Source organism: Populus nigra, chromosome 6 (assembly GCF_951802175.1).
Source record: "Populus nigra chromosome 6, ddPopNigr1.1, whole genome shotgun sequence".
NCBI classification, from domain to species: Eukaryota; Viridiplantae; Streptophyta; class Magnoliopsida; order Malpighiales; family Salicaceae; genus Populus; species Populus nigra.
The window spans coordinates 2899436-2915775 of NC_084857.1; the positions used below are offsets into that span (position 1 = coordinate 2899436).

The 16340-nt window shown below is 37.6% G+C and overlaps 4 protein-coding genes across 5 annotated transcripts; 2 read left to right on the forward strand and 2 right to left on the reverse strand.

Moving 5' to 3' along the window:
- Positions 1-1629: 1629 nt before the first annotated feature.
- LOC133696521 (transcription factor bHLH123-like) lies at positions 1630-4763 on the forward strand. The gene is made up of 8 exons (XM_062118732.1): positions 1630-1718; positions 2442-2554; positions 2691-2785; positions 3289-3486; positions 3685-3765; positions 3891-3956; positions 4104-4163; positions 4270-4763. Exons 1-8 carry the CDS (start codon positions 1630-1632, stop codon positions 4348-4350), a joined length of 783 nt encoding a protein of 260 aa, XP_061974716.1. The 3' UTR covers positions 4351-4763.
- A 452-nt stretch (positions 4764-5215) lies between these two features.
- LOC133697934 (actin-depolymerizing factor 1-like) lies at positions 5216-7043 on the forward strand. Its single transcript, XM_062120768.1, has 3 exons — positions 5216-5411; positions 6204-6469; positions 6584-7043. The coding sequence occupies exons 1-3, from the start codon at positions 5409-5411 to the stop codon at positions 6732-6734; spliced, it is 420 nt and encodes a 139-aa protein (XP_061976752.1). The 5' UTR covers positions 5216-5408; the 3' UTR covers positions 6735-7043.
- A 694-nt stretch (positions 7044-7737) lies between these two features.
- LOC133697933 (elongator complex protein 1-like) lies at positions 7738-13445 on the reverse strand. 2 transcript variants are annotated; one of them, XM_062120766.1, is made up of 6 exons: positions 13162-13445; positions 12741-13080; positions 9529-12589; positions 8876-8974; positions 8470-8788; positions 7738-8159 (listed from the first exon to the last, which is right to left on the reverse strand). In XM_062120766.1, exons 1-5 carry the CDS (start codon positions 13318-13320, stop codon positions 8473-8475), a joined length of 3975 nt encoding a protein of 1324 aa, XP_061976750.1. In that variant the 5' UTR covers positions 13321-13445; the 3' UTR covers positions 7738-8159; positions 8470-8472. The 2 variants fall into 2 exon arrangements, with proteins under 2 accessions (XP_061976750.1, XP_061976751.1); XM_062120767.1 differs by lacking the exon at positions 13162-13445 and having other exon boundaries at positions 12745-12877.
- Positions 13446-14770: 1325 nt separating this feature from the next.
- LOC133696730 (CASP-like protein 2D1) lies at positions 14771-16036 on the reverse strand. The gene is made up of 3 exons (XM_062119001.1): positions 15646-16036; positions 15271-15382; positions 14771-15161 (listed from the first exon to the last, which is right to left on the reverse strand). Exons 1-3 carry the CDS (start codon positions 15780-15782, stop codon positions 14898-14900), a joined length of 513 nt encoding a protein of 170 aa, XP_061974985.1. The 5' UTR covers positions 15783-16036; the 3' UTR covers positions 14771-14897.
- Between the last annotated feature and the right edge of the window lie 304 nt (positions 16037-16340).

A 16340-nucleotide genomic window follows, 5' to 3' on the forward strand; every position in this document is an offset into this window, starting at 1 on the left:
ACCTTGTGTCCAATGGCCAGGAGGATTAAGCCTCGCCGGGGCATGAGCCGACAAGCAGCAAGAACCATGCAGGGAAGACAAGATAACGACTAACGAGCCTGGCTGGTAGATTCTTTTTTATATTTATTTCGGAGTAAATAACTTAATTTGACTTTTTATTTATTTATTATTATTTGTGTTTAAAAACCGAGGCTGTGAAAACAAAATATTAAACATCCCTATGGTTTTCCTCGTCAAAGCATTACTAATATTTTATTTAAGAAAATAAGTATATTTTAACTTTTATCCCGAGCCAAGACAAGAACTCGCAACAAGCCGAATCCAAAACATCCAATATTGTCTTCATAACATGCCAGGTTGACGCCAGTTCCACACAGGTTTTTACTTTGTGTTTCTCTAATCACACAATTAATTAACTCATTGAATCTTAATAGAATACTTAATTTCTACTAATCAAAACAAGTCAATCTGAAAAGAAAGGGACAGCATGGAAGAGTAGTTAACTGCCATTCCGAGCGATTCCACCTACTTACTGAGTTTGTTCTTTCTCCAGACGAGTCACCCTGTTCCTCTCACCATGCAGTCAATAGACTCGAGCTTTGCTGTGCCCACAAAACCACTCTCTCTTCGAAGGGAAAGAGTCGTTGCTATACTCAAACAAATCCTACGCGATCATGTTTATATCAAGACAATAATTTCTCCACTCAAGAGTCTTTTTAATTAAGCTGTTAACAGCAGGCAACAGATCAAAGGATACTACTATCAGACTCATGAGGTGGTGAAAGCTCTTGATTTATTTACGTACATTACTACTATCTTTTGAACATTTTCTACTCAGTTTTGGTTATGGTAATTGTTTAAGGATCTACGAGAGACATTTGGTCAAAACCTGTTAACATGAGAAGAAGAAAGCCTATTATTGCAATGCACTGGGCTTAATTACTTGAGTTTATTTTGTAAGTTAATTATAGCATGTTCGCATGCACGTCAATTAGCAGTTGCTTGATCAAAACTGATTCCAATGTTCAAATTTAGTTGTTTTTTCTTCTCTTCAAACATCACAGCATGCTTATGCAAGGCTAGAATTTTCACTTCCCCTCAATTTTCAGTCATTGTTGGACCACTTTTAATCCTTTTCCATGAAAATAAATCTCATCTTCCAACTAAGAAGAGCTTTAACATCGTATGCTTATTAATTTTATTGTATATATGCATATATATGTTGCTTCCAATTTGGTTTAATCATAATTTAATTAACTTCTGCCCCCTTATTTTCACTCTTGTTTCATCAGGTCACTACGTTTAGAGCAGAAAACAAGCCTCTGAGTTCAGGCTTCTGGTCAGGAAACATTGATTCTTAAGAAATCTCATCGCAGAGAACATATAGTTATAATTTATCAAAATGAGGAATGCTCTTCTTCCACCAGTATCTTCACACCTTTACAACTTCGGTAATCATCTTAATCTCTTAAGATCTTCAAGATTTCAAAATATTTGGCTAGCTTAAACTGTGATTGAAGAGGCTCTATGTAAACAAGCTTGAACTGGACCAGAGTCCTTGATCATCAATTGCCTAAAAAAAATTAGTAGTATACTCCTGAAAGAGGGATTTGGGCTATCAATGATGTGATGTTGTTTGTATATAATCAATTTGTTTCAGGGAACGATGAGGTTCAGAGGCCAAATCTGGAAGTCTCTATGTCAATGGATGCCAAAATGTATGTGTTCTTGCTCTCCTTGATTTTTATTTTTATTTTTACGAAGAATCATCTTAAAAGGTGCTTTCTGTTTGTTTTATTTGTCAGTGGTGAAAATGAGTTGTTAAAATCAAGATCCCATTAAAGAAAGACAAGTTGAAAGATACCAGTAGTTCTTTTCAGTTCATGACCGCATTGCTGATACAAAAGACAGTATTTTTCGAATTTCCTCAGGATCATGTTAATTTAAACTATTGTCCCTTGAGCTTTGACTTCGAGTTTCCGTGATGCTGGGCTAGTATTGTCTTGTTGTAATCAGTATCTCTTCTGTACTGTTCTATGAGAAGTGATGGCATGAACATACATGAACGAACGGAATCTAATAGACTCATACCATTCAAATTTAGACTTACATGATGTTACAGAGAAGTTTTCTTTTGTTGTTTGGCTCAAATACAATTAACCACATTCAAGGTTAGACTTGAAAGCACTTGATGTAACCCTTGTTTTGTCTATGCGATTTATTACATCAACCTTTACGTGACAGGCTTCTTGAATGTCTTGTTGTGAACATTCAAAGTCATTTTTTTTTTTACATTTAGATTAGGTTAGAATTTATTTGGCCAATGTGAGCATTCAAAATTGAAGCCTAAACTTTTATAATAGGAAAGATTCATCCTGATTTGTGCAAAAAAGATTAGGCCCACTTCTTGCTAATGTTGTTTTCTGATTTCCTTTTAGCAGAAATGTCCGTGGTACTAGCTTTTATTTGGACTCCAAAGTCTTCAATGATGGCCACCAGCTACGAGATGGAGGCTTCTGTATTCCTTATCAATCCCTTGCTAGCTATCAACCAGGTTCAGTGAATCTCCATCCATTATAAACTTTAGAAAATATTTCTCAATTTTGCCTGATCTTGGAGTTCTCTTTCCTCCCTGCTAACCATCTCAGTTTCCTATATCCTCCATTTAATGGCTTGTTTACCTTGTTTAGTGGCAGGCTATCAATCTGTATCCTCTACCTGCAGCAACATCCCACAGCAGTCAATGCTACTAAGCAAGAGGGTCTCTATTACAGAGGTTCAAATGGTAAACAATACACTATTCCCTGTTACTAATTCATGTGTGATGTGAGAAAGATTTGAAGTAATATTTTCTAGATGTTCTTGTACATTAAACTAATTCTGGCTTAATTATTATTATATTTATACAAGGTAATGTCTCTAATTCATCTCCGGCCTCTTGATAAATCTTGTCATATTTTGCTAAACCACTAGTTAATGATCATTTGAAAAGATTAGTGACAATCAATGCAAGAACAGAAAACGATTGAGTGAATTAAATAAAAAACAGGTCTAGCTTGCATATCCCTCATGGACAATAAAATTCATTGGATGTTAGATAATATATAGAGCAGTCCTTGTCACATATGGACTGGATAAGAATATATTATTGAAGAACTTGATGGATAGTTTTTTGTTGTGGCCATCCTTATGGACTTGCCTGCACTGCACCACCAAATTTGATTTAATAACAGTCTGTAGAACAGCAAAGTAGACCATCAATCTCCTAATCTTACCCTTATTCTTCAGGACTTTCAGGCCATGCAAATGAGGAAAAGGTCAATTGATGAGCTTACAAACCAACTACCCCGAAGAGAACCTAGCGATCTCATTGAAAACAAGACTGCTTTGAGTACATGGAAGACTAATAAGAGAAAGAAGGCTAATTCCCCTGAAGAACCATGGAATCACAAAGCCAGAGAATCAATCAGCATCCAAGAGCAAAAGGTAGGAAGTGCATGTCAAGTATTAACAATAAGGGAAATGCAAGACCAAAATATGAAACAAACCAGAAATAGAACCAAAAGAAATGAAAACTGACAACAACTTTATCCATTTCCAGAACATGAAAAGCACAGAGTTTTTTTTTTCTTTCTAACCAAGCATCTGTTTTAAGTTCTTAAGGTTTTCTTTTTTGGCTGGCAGTTGCAGGTGCCTGTGAGAAGAAGCCAAAAGCTGAGCGACAAAATCACAGCTCTTCAAAAGTTGGTCTCTCCATATGGCAAGGTCAGCTAATCTCTATGTAAATTGATAACATTCGTTTTATAGTTGCTGATTTTCTATTCCTCAAGTGGAAACATTTATTCCCTTATCATCTTAGAAAACCGATTATGGTTCTGGTTTTATTGCAGGCAGACACTGCCTCTGTTCTACTAGAGGCTTCTCTTCACATCAAACTCCTTCAAGAGCAAATCCAGGTATAATCTGCTCAGCTAATTATTATCTATTAATCAGGCAGCAAGAGATCAAAGTAGAGAAAGAACACCCTTGAATTATTTAGTAATGAATTATTCAAATGTTGATTAATCTTTTTTTTATATAAATTATTCATGGTTCCGGTACAGAATCTGTTTCAGATGCTGACAAGCTCACGCAATAGTACAAGACCTATTCAACAGTCACAGGTTGCTAGATTTACATGAGATCTTTAGCATTTTAGCCATAGATTAATTCATGCAAGCATATCTCTATCACTCTAATACTTTTGTTAAAAACTTGCGCATATCACAGGAAACTGATGGTGAACTGCGAGACCTACAAAGTAGAGGACTTTGCTTGGTTCCCGTATCGTTTATGCTGAAAAATGACTGAGCAGCCAGACCAAGTTGATCCTAATTCTGATCCAAGGAAGATCGTCTATGCCATAAATTCCTAGTTTCTGCCCCCAATTACACATATTTAGCTTGACCTCAACACAGCAGAATTTTCTTCTTAATCCACTTTAAAGCTCCCATTATCAAGGAAACTAGTCGCTTTCATACTTAAGGGCACCAATTTTGATTGGTATTTGGTGGGATATTTAGTTTTTTGTTATGTTTGGGGACTTGACCTATAAAGAGATCTGATTTCTTGTTCATCTGCTACTGCCATTTTACTCCTTTTCATCTTTTTTTGTTAGCCCTGTGTGTTTCCCTTGTCAAAGTTTCATGAACATGTGGTATTGATCGATTCAAGTGGGCTGCCCTCACAATTCACAATTAATTTGAGGCCATCAATTCATAGCAGCAGCATTCCCTTTTTTCTTTCTGGATCACAATCTCAGATGCATGAAGTTTATAAATTTTGATTGTCTGAATTTTTTTTTATTGTTCAACAGGATTTTTATTATTATTAGCCTAGGCTCAGTTCAAATTTCTAAAGACCATAAACACGGGGCCAACCCTTAATCTTGACAAAACTCGTCGGTTTGGGCCTCAAAGCCCATCACAGAACCATAAAACATGGGCTACAGCAGTCCATCATAACTCAGCATAAAACGTAGTCGTACTGACTCAATAAACGCTAGTTTCACCGCCCAAGACGCGGCACTCTTTCCCACCATATCCCAAAACGTGGCACCATATCAATGGAGAAAAACGCCAGCGATCAATGACCGTGACGGTAATACTAGTGAAAGAATCACCACAGACACACATACCAAACGTCGGAGGAAGGAAATAAAAAAAAAGGCCACCACAACTTTAAATTTTTTCAAGCCCAACAAAAACAAAAAAGTGGAAAAAAAAAGGGGAGAGAAAAAAAAGAAAAAGAAGAAGTCTATCTTTATCACCTCCTCCAACTCGCCCCCCCCTCCCTCCTCTCTCTTGGCCCTAGATTTTCTCTCATTAGTTTCGCTTCCGTTATTTTTATCAAATCAAAAGGAGAAAAAAATGGTAAGCACTTGGATTACTCTTTGCTCTGTTTCACTGTACGTGTCTTCATCATTTCAATTTTTTTACTTTTTTTTCTGTTTGGGGATTTAGTGTGGATTAGTGAAATCGGTGCTGGTTTTGTGCTTGATCTATGAAATTTAATTGGTATTTTGATGATTTTGTTGGTAGATAAAAAGTTTGATTTTTTTTTATTTACTGGTTCATCGATCTGAATTCTTCTCTCTCTCTTTCTTTTTATAATTATTTTGGCTTTTTTCATCTGTGTTGGATAATGATGTTGGTGATGTTGATGCAATTTTTTTGGGTAATATTCTATTTAATTTGAGAGTTTGTTTTTTGGTTCAGTTGGCAGCGGGTGATACTTTGTGTTTTTACTATATCTGCAGTTGTGTCGGGAAATGACTTTTTTGGGTTTTTTATAGAAAAAAAATTATTTCCTGAATATATATATATATATATATATATATATATATATATATATATTTTGTCTATGAAAAAAAGATGAGGTGTAATGTGGGAATTTATGTCGAGGAGGAAGGTTGTGAGTATTACCAATTCCTAATATATATAGGGGTAGGACATTGCTTAACCTGGTCAATAGTTATAGGTGCAATGAAGCATTCATTTTCTTTGATGAACTGCGTCTCAAGCTGTAAAGCAGCTGCATTTGTAAATAGATAGTCCCACAGGAATACACTTTGACCTATAGTACTTTATTAAGCAGGTAGCAAAGTTTAATAGCTTGTGGTGCAGATATCTGTGTTGCTTACTAGTTGTTCATCCCATCTGCAGGCAAACGCAGCATCTGGGATGGCTGTGCATGATGACTGCAAGCTGAGGTTTTTGGATTTGAAGGCAAAAAGGACTTACCGTTTCATTGTTTTCAAGATCGAGGAGAAGCAAAAGCAGGTGATTGTGGAGAAGCTTGGTGAACCAGCTGATAGCTATGAAAATTTCTCTGCCAGTCTGCCTGCTGATGAGTGCCGATATGCTGTTTATGACTTTGATTATGTAACAGAGGAGAACTGCCAGAAGAGCAGGATTGTTTTTATTGCATGGTGATTGATTACCTTTCATAGAATCTATCTACCGCATATGTTACCATTCTTCTTTTTTCTTGTCTGATTTCTGTTCGACTGTTTGCTTCATCTATTGCTTTTACATGTATGAAGGTGCCCTGACACGGCTAGGGTGAGAAGCAAGATGATTTACGCAAGCTCCAAGGACAGGTTTAAGAGAGAATTAGATGGTATTCAGATTGAGCTGCAAGCTACTGATCCTACAGAGATGGGGCTTGATGTTATTAGAAGCCGTTCGAATTAAAATACATTGCCTACCATGCAAGGGAGTCCATATCATTGGGTTCATTAAGTGTAATGTTTATATATCTGCACCTAGAATTTGCCTTCTTCTGTTATGTTTGTGGATTCATGGGGCGAGTATCCCCTCCAGTGTGATACTTGCATACAGTTATATGATGTTCTGTGGGGGTATAGTTCAGTTTGATTTCTTTGAAGGCTTTTATTATATGTTGCACTCGTAATAGTCTTTTACCTTACTTTCAATTAAATTATGTACCATTTCATTGTCCATAATGAATAAACCAAAGAGAGGCATGCATAATTGTGATAATTTCAATCATGTGTTGAACCTTGATAATGAATTTAGAGGTCACTGAGTGGTATCCCCAAGTGTTGAATGGTTGGCTATTTCACCTTGGAGAAATGAACCTCAATCTTTTATCCAAGACATACAGACATTGGAAGTTTGATGATGTGCGCTTGGCTAGTAAATTTACCCTTGTAGCTTTTGCTTGATGGTGTGCCAGTCGCTATATCCCTGTCTTTTCCAATTCAAGCTCGGTCTTCTTACTGGCGCTGTCTTTTAATTGGCGTGCTGCTTTTTGAATATTTTTTTAGCAATCAATGTCACAGTCGGTTCTTGGTGCCACCAGGAGTGTTAAAGTTGTAGAAACTGAGATTTTGAGAGCAAGCATCTGGAGATGTGTGGACTGTGCAGTTGTGTAACGGCAACAATGGCAAAACAATCATGTTTCTACCACATTATGTCTTTTGTTGTAGAGTGGACCTCACAGAATCGCATAAAAAGTCAGCAAGGGATGCAACTCGTCCTAAAAAAAATATAAATTCTGTAGTCAGAGCAGAAATTAAAACATAAGCCGGTATATTTCATCATGCTCCAGCCTTTCTGATGGGTCGCTTCTTAATCTTTGCAAATCAATTCCCCTGGCACCAATGAAATGTCAAAAACAGAGCACATCACTCCTTGCTGCTGACTACTTGGGTTTGGATCGGTGCTAAATTCATGACTAGCAATATCTCAATTTTAAGGCTTTAAGCCCACTTCAAGACTAGCAAACTAGTAACTAGTTTAAAGGGGAAATCCTCGAGCACAAGAGTAGGAAGTAGCCACGAAGGCTTTCATAGCTACTCATAAAATAAAAACACTTGTCACAGTAAAATGAAAACTACTCAGCTACTAGCCACTAGTGATAAAATGATACAAAAAAAACAAGCACAAACACGGCCGAGCCCAGCTGCAACGAAAGCACATTAAGCAGCTGACACAAAGCCAAGAACGAAATTATTTATAAAGTTCCAGGAAAACAATCCGCCTAATTCTTCGGTATTCCTCCCTCCTAAACCATCTTCACCACCGATTCCTCACAAGCAAGCATACATGACCACCATTCGGATTTTGGAACTACATGGCCAGCAATAATAGCACCTGTACCAACAGGGTAGGTTAAGTTGTGATGAAATCATGTTTAATTATGAGATATAACCCATTATCGATAAGAAAGCAAGGTTTGCATGATTTAGAGTAAAATATGTAGTTATACATTTGACACATGTTAAATTAATTATATCAGCTGCATAAAGGGCATAGTTGCAGGAGTCAAGCATCAATTTTGGTTAAAACCGATATTCACTATACACTTGCACGCCTCGTCTACAGGGTAGCCACACAGAGGAGCAAATCCACGTATATCTAACCATAAGGTCATAGGTATTGTTGGGGCATTTAAAATACTTACCTCTTAAGGAGAAATGAAAACTTTAGATCGCCAAGAAAAATAATCCAAATTTGGCAGTTCACTTCTCATTTTCCGAATGTAATGCTCCAAAGTGTGTGCCTTCTCATTTATGATATCAGTAGAAATTGTATCTTCTGCTAGTTTGACTGCTGCCATCTGAGTAAGTTGAAAATTCTCTCCAGCCAATTGTAGCTTTCTTGCTATTTCTTCACCACCAAGCTTCACAAGGGTAAACAATAAAGATCTAAGCTCATTCTTTGCTCCAGCTGTTAGAGACATGCCTTTCAAATGCTCTACCAGTGCTAACTCCTCATCAGGGCTACAATGTCAAGAAATATTTCATGCAAGGGCTCTTGAATAAGAAAAGAGGGAAAGGAATCTGGGAATCAAGAATGAAGATGCATACCTGCCAGGGCGAATTTTTCCTCTCTTCCGCTGACGCCTCATGTCTCTTGCCTTGCTAGTGACACTGGAGGTTACAGAAGCAGCAGAGCCCTTCCTTGTTCTGTTCATGAGATAAAGCAAACACATGAAGCGACTTGGATTGGCATAACCAGAATCATTTGGATGCATGAGAAACTAAGTAGAAAAACAAGTAACTTGGCATGCCAGTTGGGATAAATTGATCACGATAAACTAATGTAGCTTCAAGACTAGTTCAAACACGAGGTTGCGAAAGAGACAAAATAGAGCAGTTGCATAAAAATCTAAAATGGCAATTCGACAGAGACAAGCAGAACAGGCAAGACAAAAAGTTTCCAGGAAAGCTAGGTTGAAACCACTCAAATGCAAGAAGAAAAGTTGAATAACAGATATGACAGATAAATATGACAAGGACACAATGAAAGTACGTGCTCTGCCACCAATTCTAACATTTTGCTGTTTATAAATTGAATAGAAATGTTTTTTCTGAAGAAAATTAACTTAAGGTGAACTATCATAATATTCGTGGGCATGAAAATCATAGGATTGTAGCAAAGTGCACGCATCTGAATTACAGCCAATAAATAAGGCTTTGAACCACTAAATTAGTAAGACACAAAGTTCAGAAAGAGATACCCTGTGGTGTAGGCACTCATGCCACTGAAGTTACTGCTAGCTTCTGAAACAGTATCATCATCCAGATCATTTATTGACCGTTCCTCTGACTGAAGCTTTGCTGCCAGAAGTAATCTTCTCTGTCGAACAGCTAAATAGCGAGTCAAGTACTTCCCTACCTTCTCCAAGCCTTCCTTGTGTTCACTGATTAGTGTGCTTGCACAATCTAAAGCTGCATTCTTCACTTCCAATACCAGATCCTCTTGCCTATGCATGAAAGCAACCCTCAAAGCCTCCTCCCAGTCCCTTGCACTAATTAATAAATTAATCCCACTGTTAACATCTCCACAATACTCCAGAGCAATTTTGGCAGCTTCTCCTGGTTTACCGAGTGCTTGGAGATCTTCACAAAGATCATGAGCAAGTTGCATTAACTCGTCCTTTTCCAGTTTGAGGAGCCCAGCAACAGTAAGCACCCCACTCCAATCACCACAAGCGCGATATGCCTTCAAGGCATTTTTCAAACTGGAACAACACAGATAAGTTATCGCGGCATCCTCAAAGCATTTTTCATCACTAAGATGATCGCCCCAGGCCTCAAGGACCTGCATTTTCTTTGCAGGATCAGTGATCATTTGAAGGCCCAGAGGAAATAATTGAGGATTTTTGTTCATGAGGCTCATACAATCTGAATAATATGCATCACCAGCGGAAACAATGTGTCTGAGAGCCTTCTCGTACCGGTGTAACCGAAGGTCAATATTGTAGCACATTACCAGGCTTGGCATGCGTTCTAATTCTTGTAGATAAGGAAGAAATTCCTTTGGGTCTCTTTGAGAGTTCACTGCCACAATAGCTGCAAGGTTCAAATCATAAAGTCCCAAGGCAGCTTCAAATACAGCATCGGAATCAGATAACCACAACAGATGCTTCAGAGCTTCTTCAGCAGATGGATAAGAGGTTCTCCTAGGGTCACTTGAACCTAATAATTCCATTTCACGAATAACTTTGATTCTTTTCAAAGCTTCTTCGAGCATAGGAGGATCACTGCGAGCTAGAGTGGTTAGAATGCAAAGCTCCCTTGCAGGGCTTTCGGTGACTTGTTCCTCAAGAGCCTTCCTTATTGCCAGGAGGAGAGAAGAAACCTTGCTGGAACTATCAAAGCTCATGACATCCTTAGCTTGAACATCTCCAGCTCTGTTTTGGCAGGGTGTAGAGATATAATTTTTGTATAGGGTTTCCATAATGTTTTCATTCTTTATGGAACAAATGAACTCGGTTATATAGCTCAAATTGTTAACCTGTTTGACAAATTCTGAAGCTGACTGAAGAAAAGTTTGCCATCCACAATAGTCAACGATAACATTGAAATCTATTCTATGCCGTCTGACCAAAAGCAGTGCATCCCTAAAACGCCTTTGGATCAAAGCATTGACAATTGAAGCAAGAACCAGCTTTCTAGGGTGAATGCTTTCCAGATTTCCCCGAGTTGTCTGTATAATAACAGCAGCATCATCGCCATGCAGGACACCAATAATTTTGGCACCTCTTTCCCAAATATTTATGAAGTTCATATTTTCTTCTTTTCTTCTGTTACCGGTGTGGACAAAGTTCTCGTATTTTAACTCTATTTCTCCATGCAGTATATCACTGATTTCCACAACAAAGAGAAAGTCTTGTTTGGTTGAAAGTATCAAATGAGTGATTACTTGGTCAGCCAAATTTGAGTAGCATGAGAAACTACTGCAGTTGTTGCATAGTACTTTCCCACCAAAATGCAGCCTCCCAATGTCATCAAGACCAAAAAGCAAGGGCTTTAATGACACACTGTCACTGGCCTTAGCCACACTCATCCAAGGGCAAGATGATGAAAAGCTCATATCATCATGTTTTGTTGAACCTCCAGTAACAGCCAAGCCCAACATTGAAGTGTACTCAACAACATTTCCACCGTTAAACTGAACAAAAGCTGAACGTTTCTTGGCAGGATTAGGAGCAATGCCAATCACAAGCCCTTCCAAATAATTTCTATGGGAAATCTTTGCATGCCAGCCTGATCCTGTTACCAAACTTGGTACATGATCCTCGGAACACAAAAGTTCAATTTCCTGCAAACAAAAACCACTAAGTCCATCCTCACCCATTGAACTGTGGGATGCACAATTACTATGAGAGAAGCCATAATGAGAAACGGCAAGTAATATGTGTGAATCCAGCCATGCAAGGTTCACAAAGGATCCAAAACCTGTCTCAGAAATAGAAGCTTCAACAGTAAATTCTTTTTCTTCAAGATCCTCCCATGTATCTGTGTCAGGAAGTTCTACAACACCCAAAGCGCCATCTGATAAAAATGCAGCTACTCTATTCTTAGAATTATTGGAATATAAAGCCAGGTCCCTCACTGCACTTGGAAATTTGAGGCTGAATAAATGAAGGGGAGGTGGCATCAGGGATAAAGAAAGTGGAGTTACAAGTATTTTGGAGTCATCAATGACCAATGCTGTCGAGTTCTCCGTCACAGCAGAAATCCAGGTGAAGTTGTAAATTGTGATCTGGCCTCCAAGAGTCCAACAAATCAACTGTAGTGGCTTTACTGGATCCCACATGAGCCTAACTCCATCCTGTCTCGAGTATCTAACTTCATGTTTCAAATACCAATGGTTGTTGCTCAAAAACCAGAGCTTAACAGCATCATATTTCTCACATCTAACAACAGATGCAACAAGATCCGAACCACAATTCCACTTAAGACTTTCAACTGTTGCATCAACTGCTTCTTTAATACTAAAAGAACTCCTCACCAACCCATTCCTCTCATAGAAAGCAATATCAGGACACCTATTCTCCACTTTTCTATCATACACAGCAGCAATTTTCGCTCCACTTGGCATCCAATCCAAAACCGCCCCCATAAATACCTTAGAATCTGATGTGGAATGCAATGCACCCGAATCCCGTTCCCAAACCTTAATCTTCTTAAGCAAGGCAGAAGATTCACTCGCTTCGCTTATCGTAGCAAAATATTTCCCATCACCTCGCCATGAAATAAAACTCCCAAACATATTCTTTCCATCCAATTCACCTAAAATCCATAATCCAACCAATCAATAAAACATCCCAAATCAATCTAGCGATATTATACACAAATTAACACCATCGCATTTAGCAAAATAAACTTAACCAAACAACAAGAATACATACTAAAGTAACAAGAGAGAAAGGTTGGCCCTTACGTACGTCAGGACCATCACCGTAATTTTCCTTCTCCTCAACCGCGATTTCATACAACAAATCCCAATCATGAGTCATAACTAACACTTGTCTGAAACCAGTAAGAATAGCAAGCAAATCTCCATCGGGACTCGGCGAGATACACTTAACCCCGCCTTCAACTTGACCGACGATTTCAGTAGAATTATCATCAATATTATGCAATAATAAAAGTCCATTTTCAGTTCCAATAATTAAGGCTTCTTTCTCCATCAGGTAATCAAATGCAGTGATTAAGTCTCCGTCTTCCAATTCAATTTGATTAATCTCCGACGGTAATAGCAAGCCTTTTGATTTTCCATTCTGTTACACAAATAAATAGACATGTAAAATTACAAATTTGTGGGTGCAGAGTGCAAATAAAAGGATTGAGAGAGGAAATACCTGGAAAGAAGAAAGGTGAGCTGTGTAAATGATATTGGCCGAAGAAGCGAAGAAGAGGCGGTTGCGTTCGATATCGAAAGCGGAGAAGAGGAGAACTTCTTGTGGCGATTGTAATTCCAGATTCTGAGAAATCTCCCTATATAACTTCAGGTTTTTCATCGTTTTCCTCTTTAGCTACCTTACAACCTGTCTCTGTCTCTGCAAGCAGATAATTACATGGAGAAATGGAGTTCTTAGGGTTTTTTTCGAAGGGTTTAAGGTTTGTAACTTTGGCGGTTTGATTAGCCAGCCTTTAGTGGGGCTGGGGAAGAAGGTAAAGTTGGACTCGGCACGAGTGTTATTTTTCTGGGCTGTGAAATTATTCACAGATGGGCCTAGCGCATTTCAGTGGGTCGGAGTTCGGGCCCTTAGTGGATCGCTGTTTGCTTTTGAGAAGAGTTCAGTAGCAGCCTTATATGGACGCTTCGACTGCGAATCGGTCCAGTTTTTCATTTACTTTTATGCTTTATAATTTTTACTGTAATGTAATTCATGCCTAACCCTGACCCAATCGTAGATTTGTGTCTCAAGAGATTTGTTCTTTCATTCTCATGAACACTTTAAATCTAGAAAGGATTATTTTTTAAATTATCTGAATTTCTTTTTGTTTCAATTGGTATATAAATAATATTGCAATTTTTGTATATTCAAGTTTAAAACACATAAAAACTTAATTATTTACAATTATATCCAGATATTATTGATAAAAAAAAATAAAAATAAATAGGGGTGTTATCAAGTTTATTTATGACTGGAGTGAGGCCCGCATGAAAAAACAAACACAAAATGATGCCAAATCGAACTTGTTTTTTCCGTGATATTTTTAGTGCATGAAATGAAGACTTTGTTGGAATGCGTTTAATGCAGCGAGGACTACACGTGTCGCAATAAGGAATCGTGAAAGATTTTCTTCAACAGGTCTGCCTCTGGCGTCGACGTCAGTGGAAAAGAGGCTACAAAGCAGATTTCTTTCTAGGTTAGGTAAAATGGGCCATGGCGGTGTTATCTTTTTTATTTTTTAAGCAAGAATCTTTTCACTCTGTCTTGTTTGAGGGATTTGTGTTGGCGCAGCATTCACACTTGTTCCCACCTCCACATTTTTTCTTTTGTTTAGTACTAGTCCTCCGTTTGTTTATGTTTTTTCTTTTTTTTAAGTGTTTTTTCATTTCAAAAAATATTAAATTACTAATTTTTTAAATAGGTTAATACATAAACATCAATATATAATTTTAATTAAAAAACATAAAATACATTATTAAACACGTACTTAACATATTAAGCATATATACATCTGACCTATATTTAATATCTGTTTAATAATTAGTGATATTTTTCGAGAGCTTTTAGCGATTATTTTTCTACAATTTTTTATTTAAAAATATATTTAAATAGTATATTTTTTTATTTTTTAAAATTTATTTTTTACATTAATACATCAAAATTATTTAAAACAATTAAAAAATAATTTTTTTTTAAAAAAAGGAGCCAACCCAACCCAAACGCTTATTCGGCATATGAACACAAATGTTTAATTACCACTTTGAAAGCAAAGACGGTAAGGGAAAACAAATAGCAAATTTATCCATGGCTTTCATATCCATGTTATTTAACTGAAAAGCGTAGATTGTCTGCGACGGAACCCTATTCAATTACATAAACAGATCAACAACATGACCATTAAAACAAAAAAAAGCCGTTTAAGCTCTATCTTCTTCAACTACTTTAGAAGGAACAAGAGGAGGTTCAAATATGCTAAAAGCTCTATAAGCCGAGATTACAGCTAAAATAATAAAGCAGGAAAGAGCCAAAGCATGGAGAATCACAGCCAGCTTCATTCTATAGCAAAACTTCCCATAAGAAGTGCAGGCTTCACTCCATGAGACTTCTCTATCACCATTGTAAGCCAAGTATAATATCTCTAAGACTGCAGTCCCGGATGTAACCATCAAGTAAGCTACAATCTGCTCAAAAACACCAAAACAACAAGCATAAAAGAAGTGACAGAAACAATGATTCATTTCCTAGGAGAATTTTTAACACTGGAATTAGTTACGAAACCGTGAAGTAAACCTGGTCAGAGACAAAGAACAGCCAAGTTTTAGTAACAATGCATCGGATCCATGTGGAGACAGCGGCAATAAAAGCATAACTAGCACAGATACCACTGATGAAAACCATGTACCTGTAAAATAATTCTTCCACAGTTTATGATCTTGTAAACAAATACAACATAGATAAAACAAAAGGAAGTGAAAGAGTAATGCAAATTTCAACGAATATTAATTCTGGAATCACTCCTGATAAAATCTCATGTATCGAACAAGAGGACACTATTGATAAATATCATAAATCCAATAATTGGAAGAATTTCAGGAAGTGATTTGAGGAGCAATATCTCGGTAAGACAAGCATTATCCGGAGATGAAAATGGAAAGGAGGCCTCACTTGAGTCCCGTGAGATCGCTGTATTTCAGATCACCATAGATGCTATTATCCTGCTTGTTGGTAACAGTTAACCATATGGTGGCAACACTAAGAGGAATAACAGAGAGCCTAAGAGAAAAATCCAAGAGCTTGAGCATTCTCTCAAGTGACTCGAATTCTACTGGGGCTACGAGTAAGAAACGAGATTAATTCCAGTAGGAAAACTATGGGGAGAAAGAATGAGAATTGTTTTGAACTGAAATTGGTGGGTGCCTATGTGGGGATAGATATACCGCTCTAGTGCCCTCGGCTTCTTGTATGAAAGGGACATGCCTGGAAAGAATGTGGAGAGGTATTGGTACTGGAGCCTTGTTGGTAGGAAGAGCGAGAAGCAGTGGCGCTTGCTTTACTAGCGGATGAAATGATGGTATTTATTTGTTTGGTATTATCTAGACTCTAGAGGACTGGGCATGATTTATTCCATCCAAAAGCAATTTTTTTTTTCTAGCGGTAAGCCTTACCTAATGGTGATGAAACAAGCACAACATCCCAATCCTTTTTTTTCCTGATTTTAATTTTCATTATTTTCAAACAAGTTCTCAGCCTACCTCTGATAATTTGGCTCGTGACATCCCGAGTTTCAAGAGTCGAGTCAATTTCTAAGTTTGCTTGAGCTTCAATCTGATGACTGGCGAGTCAAACGTGTCAGTGCACGT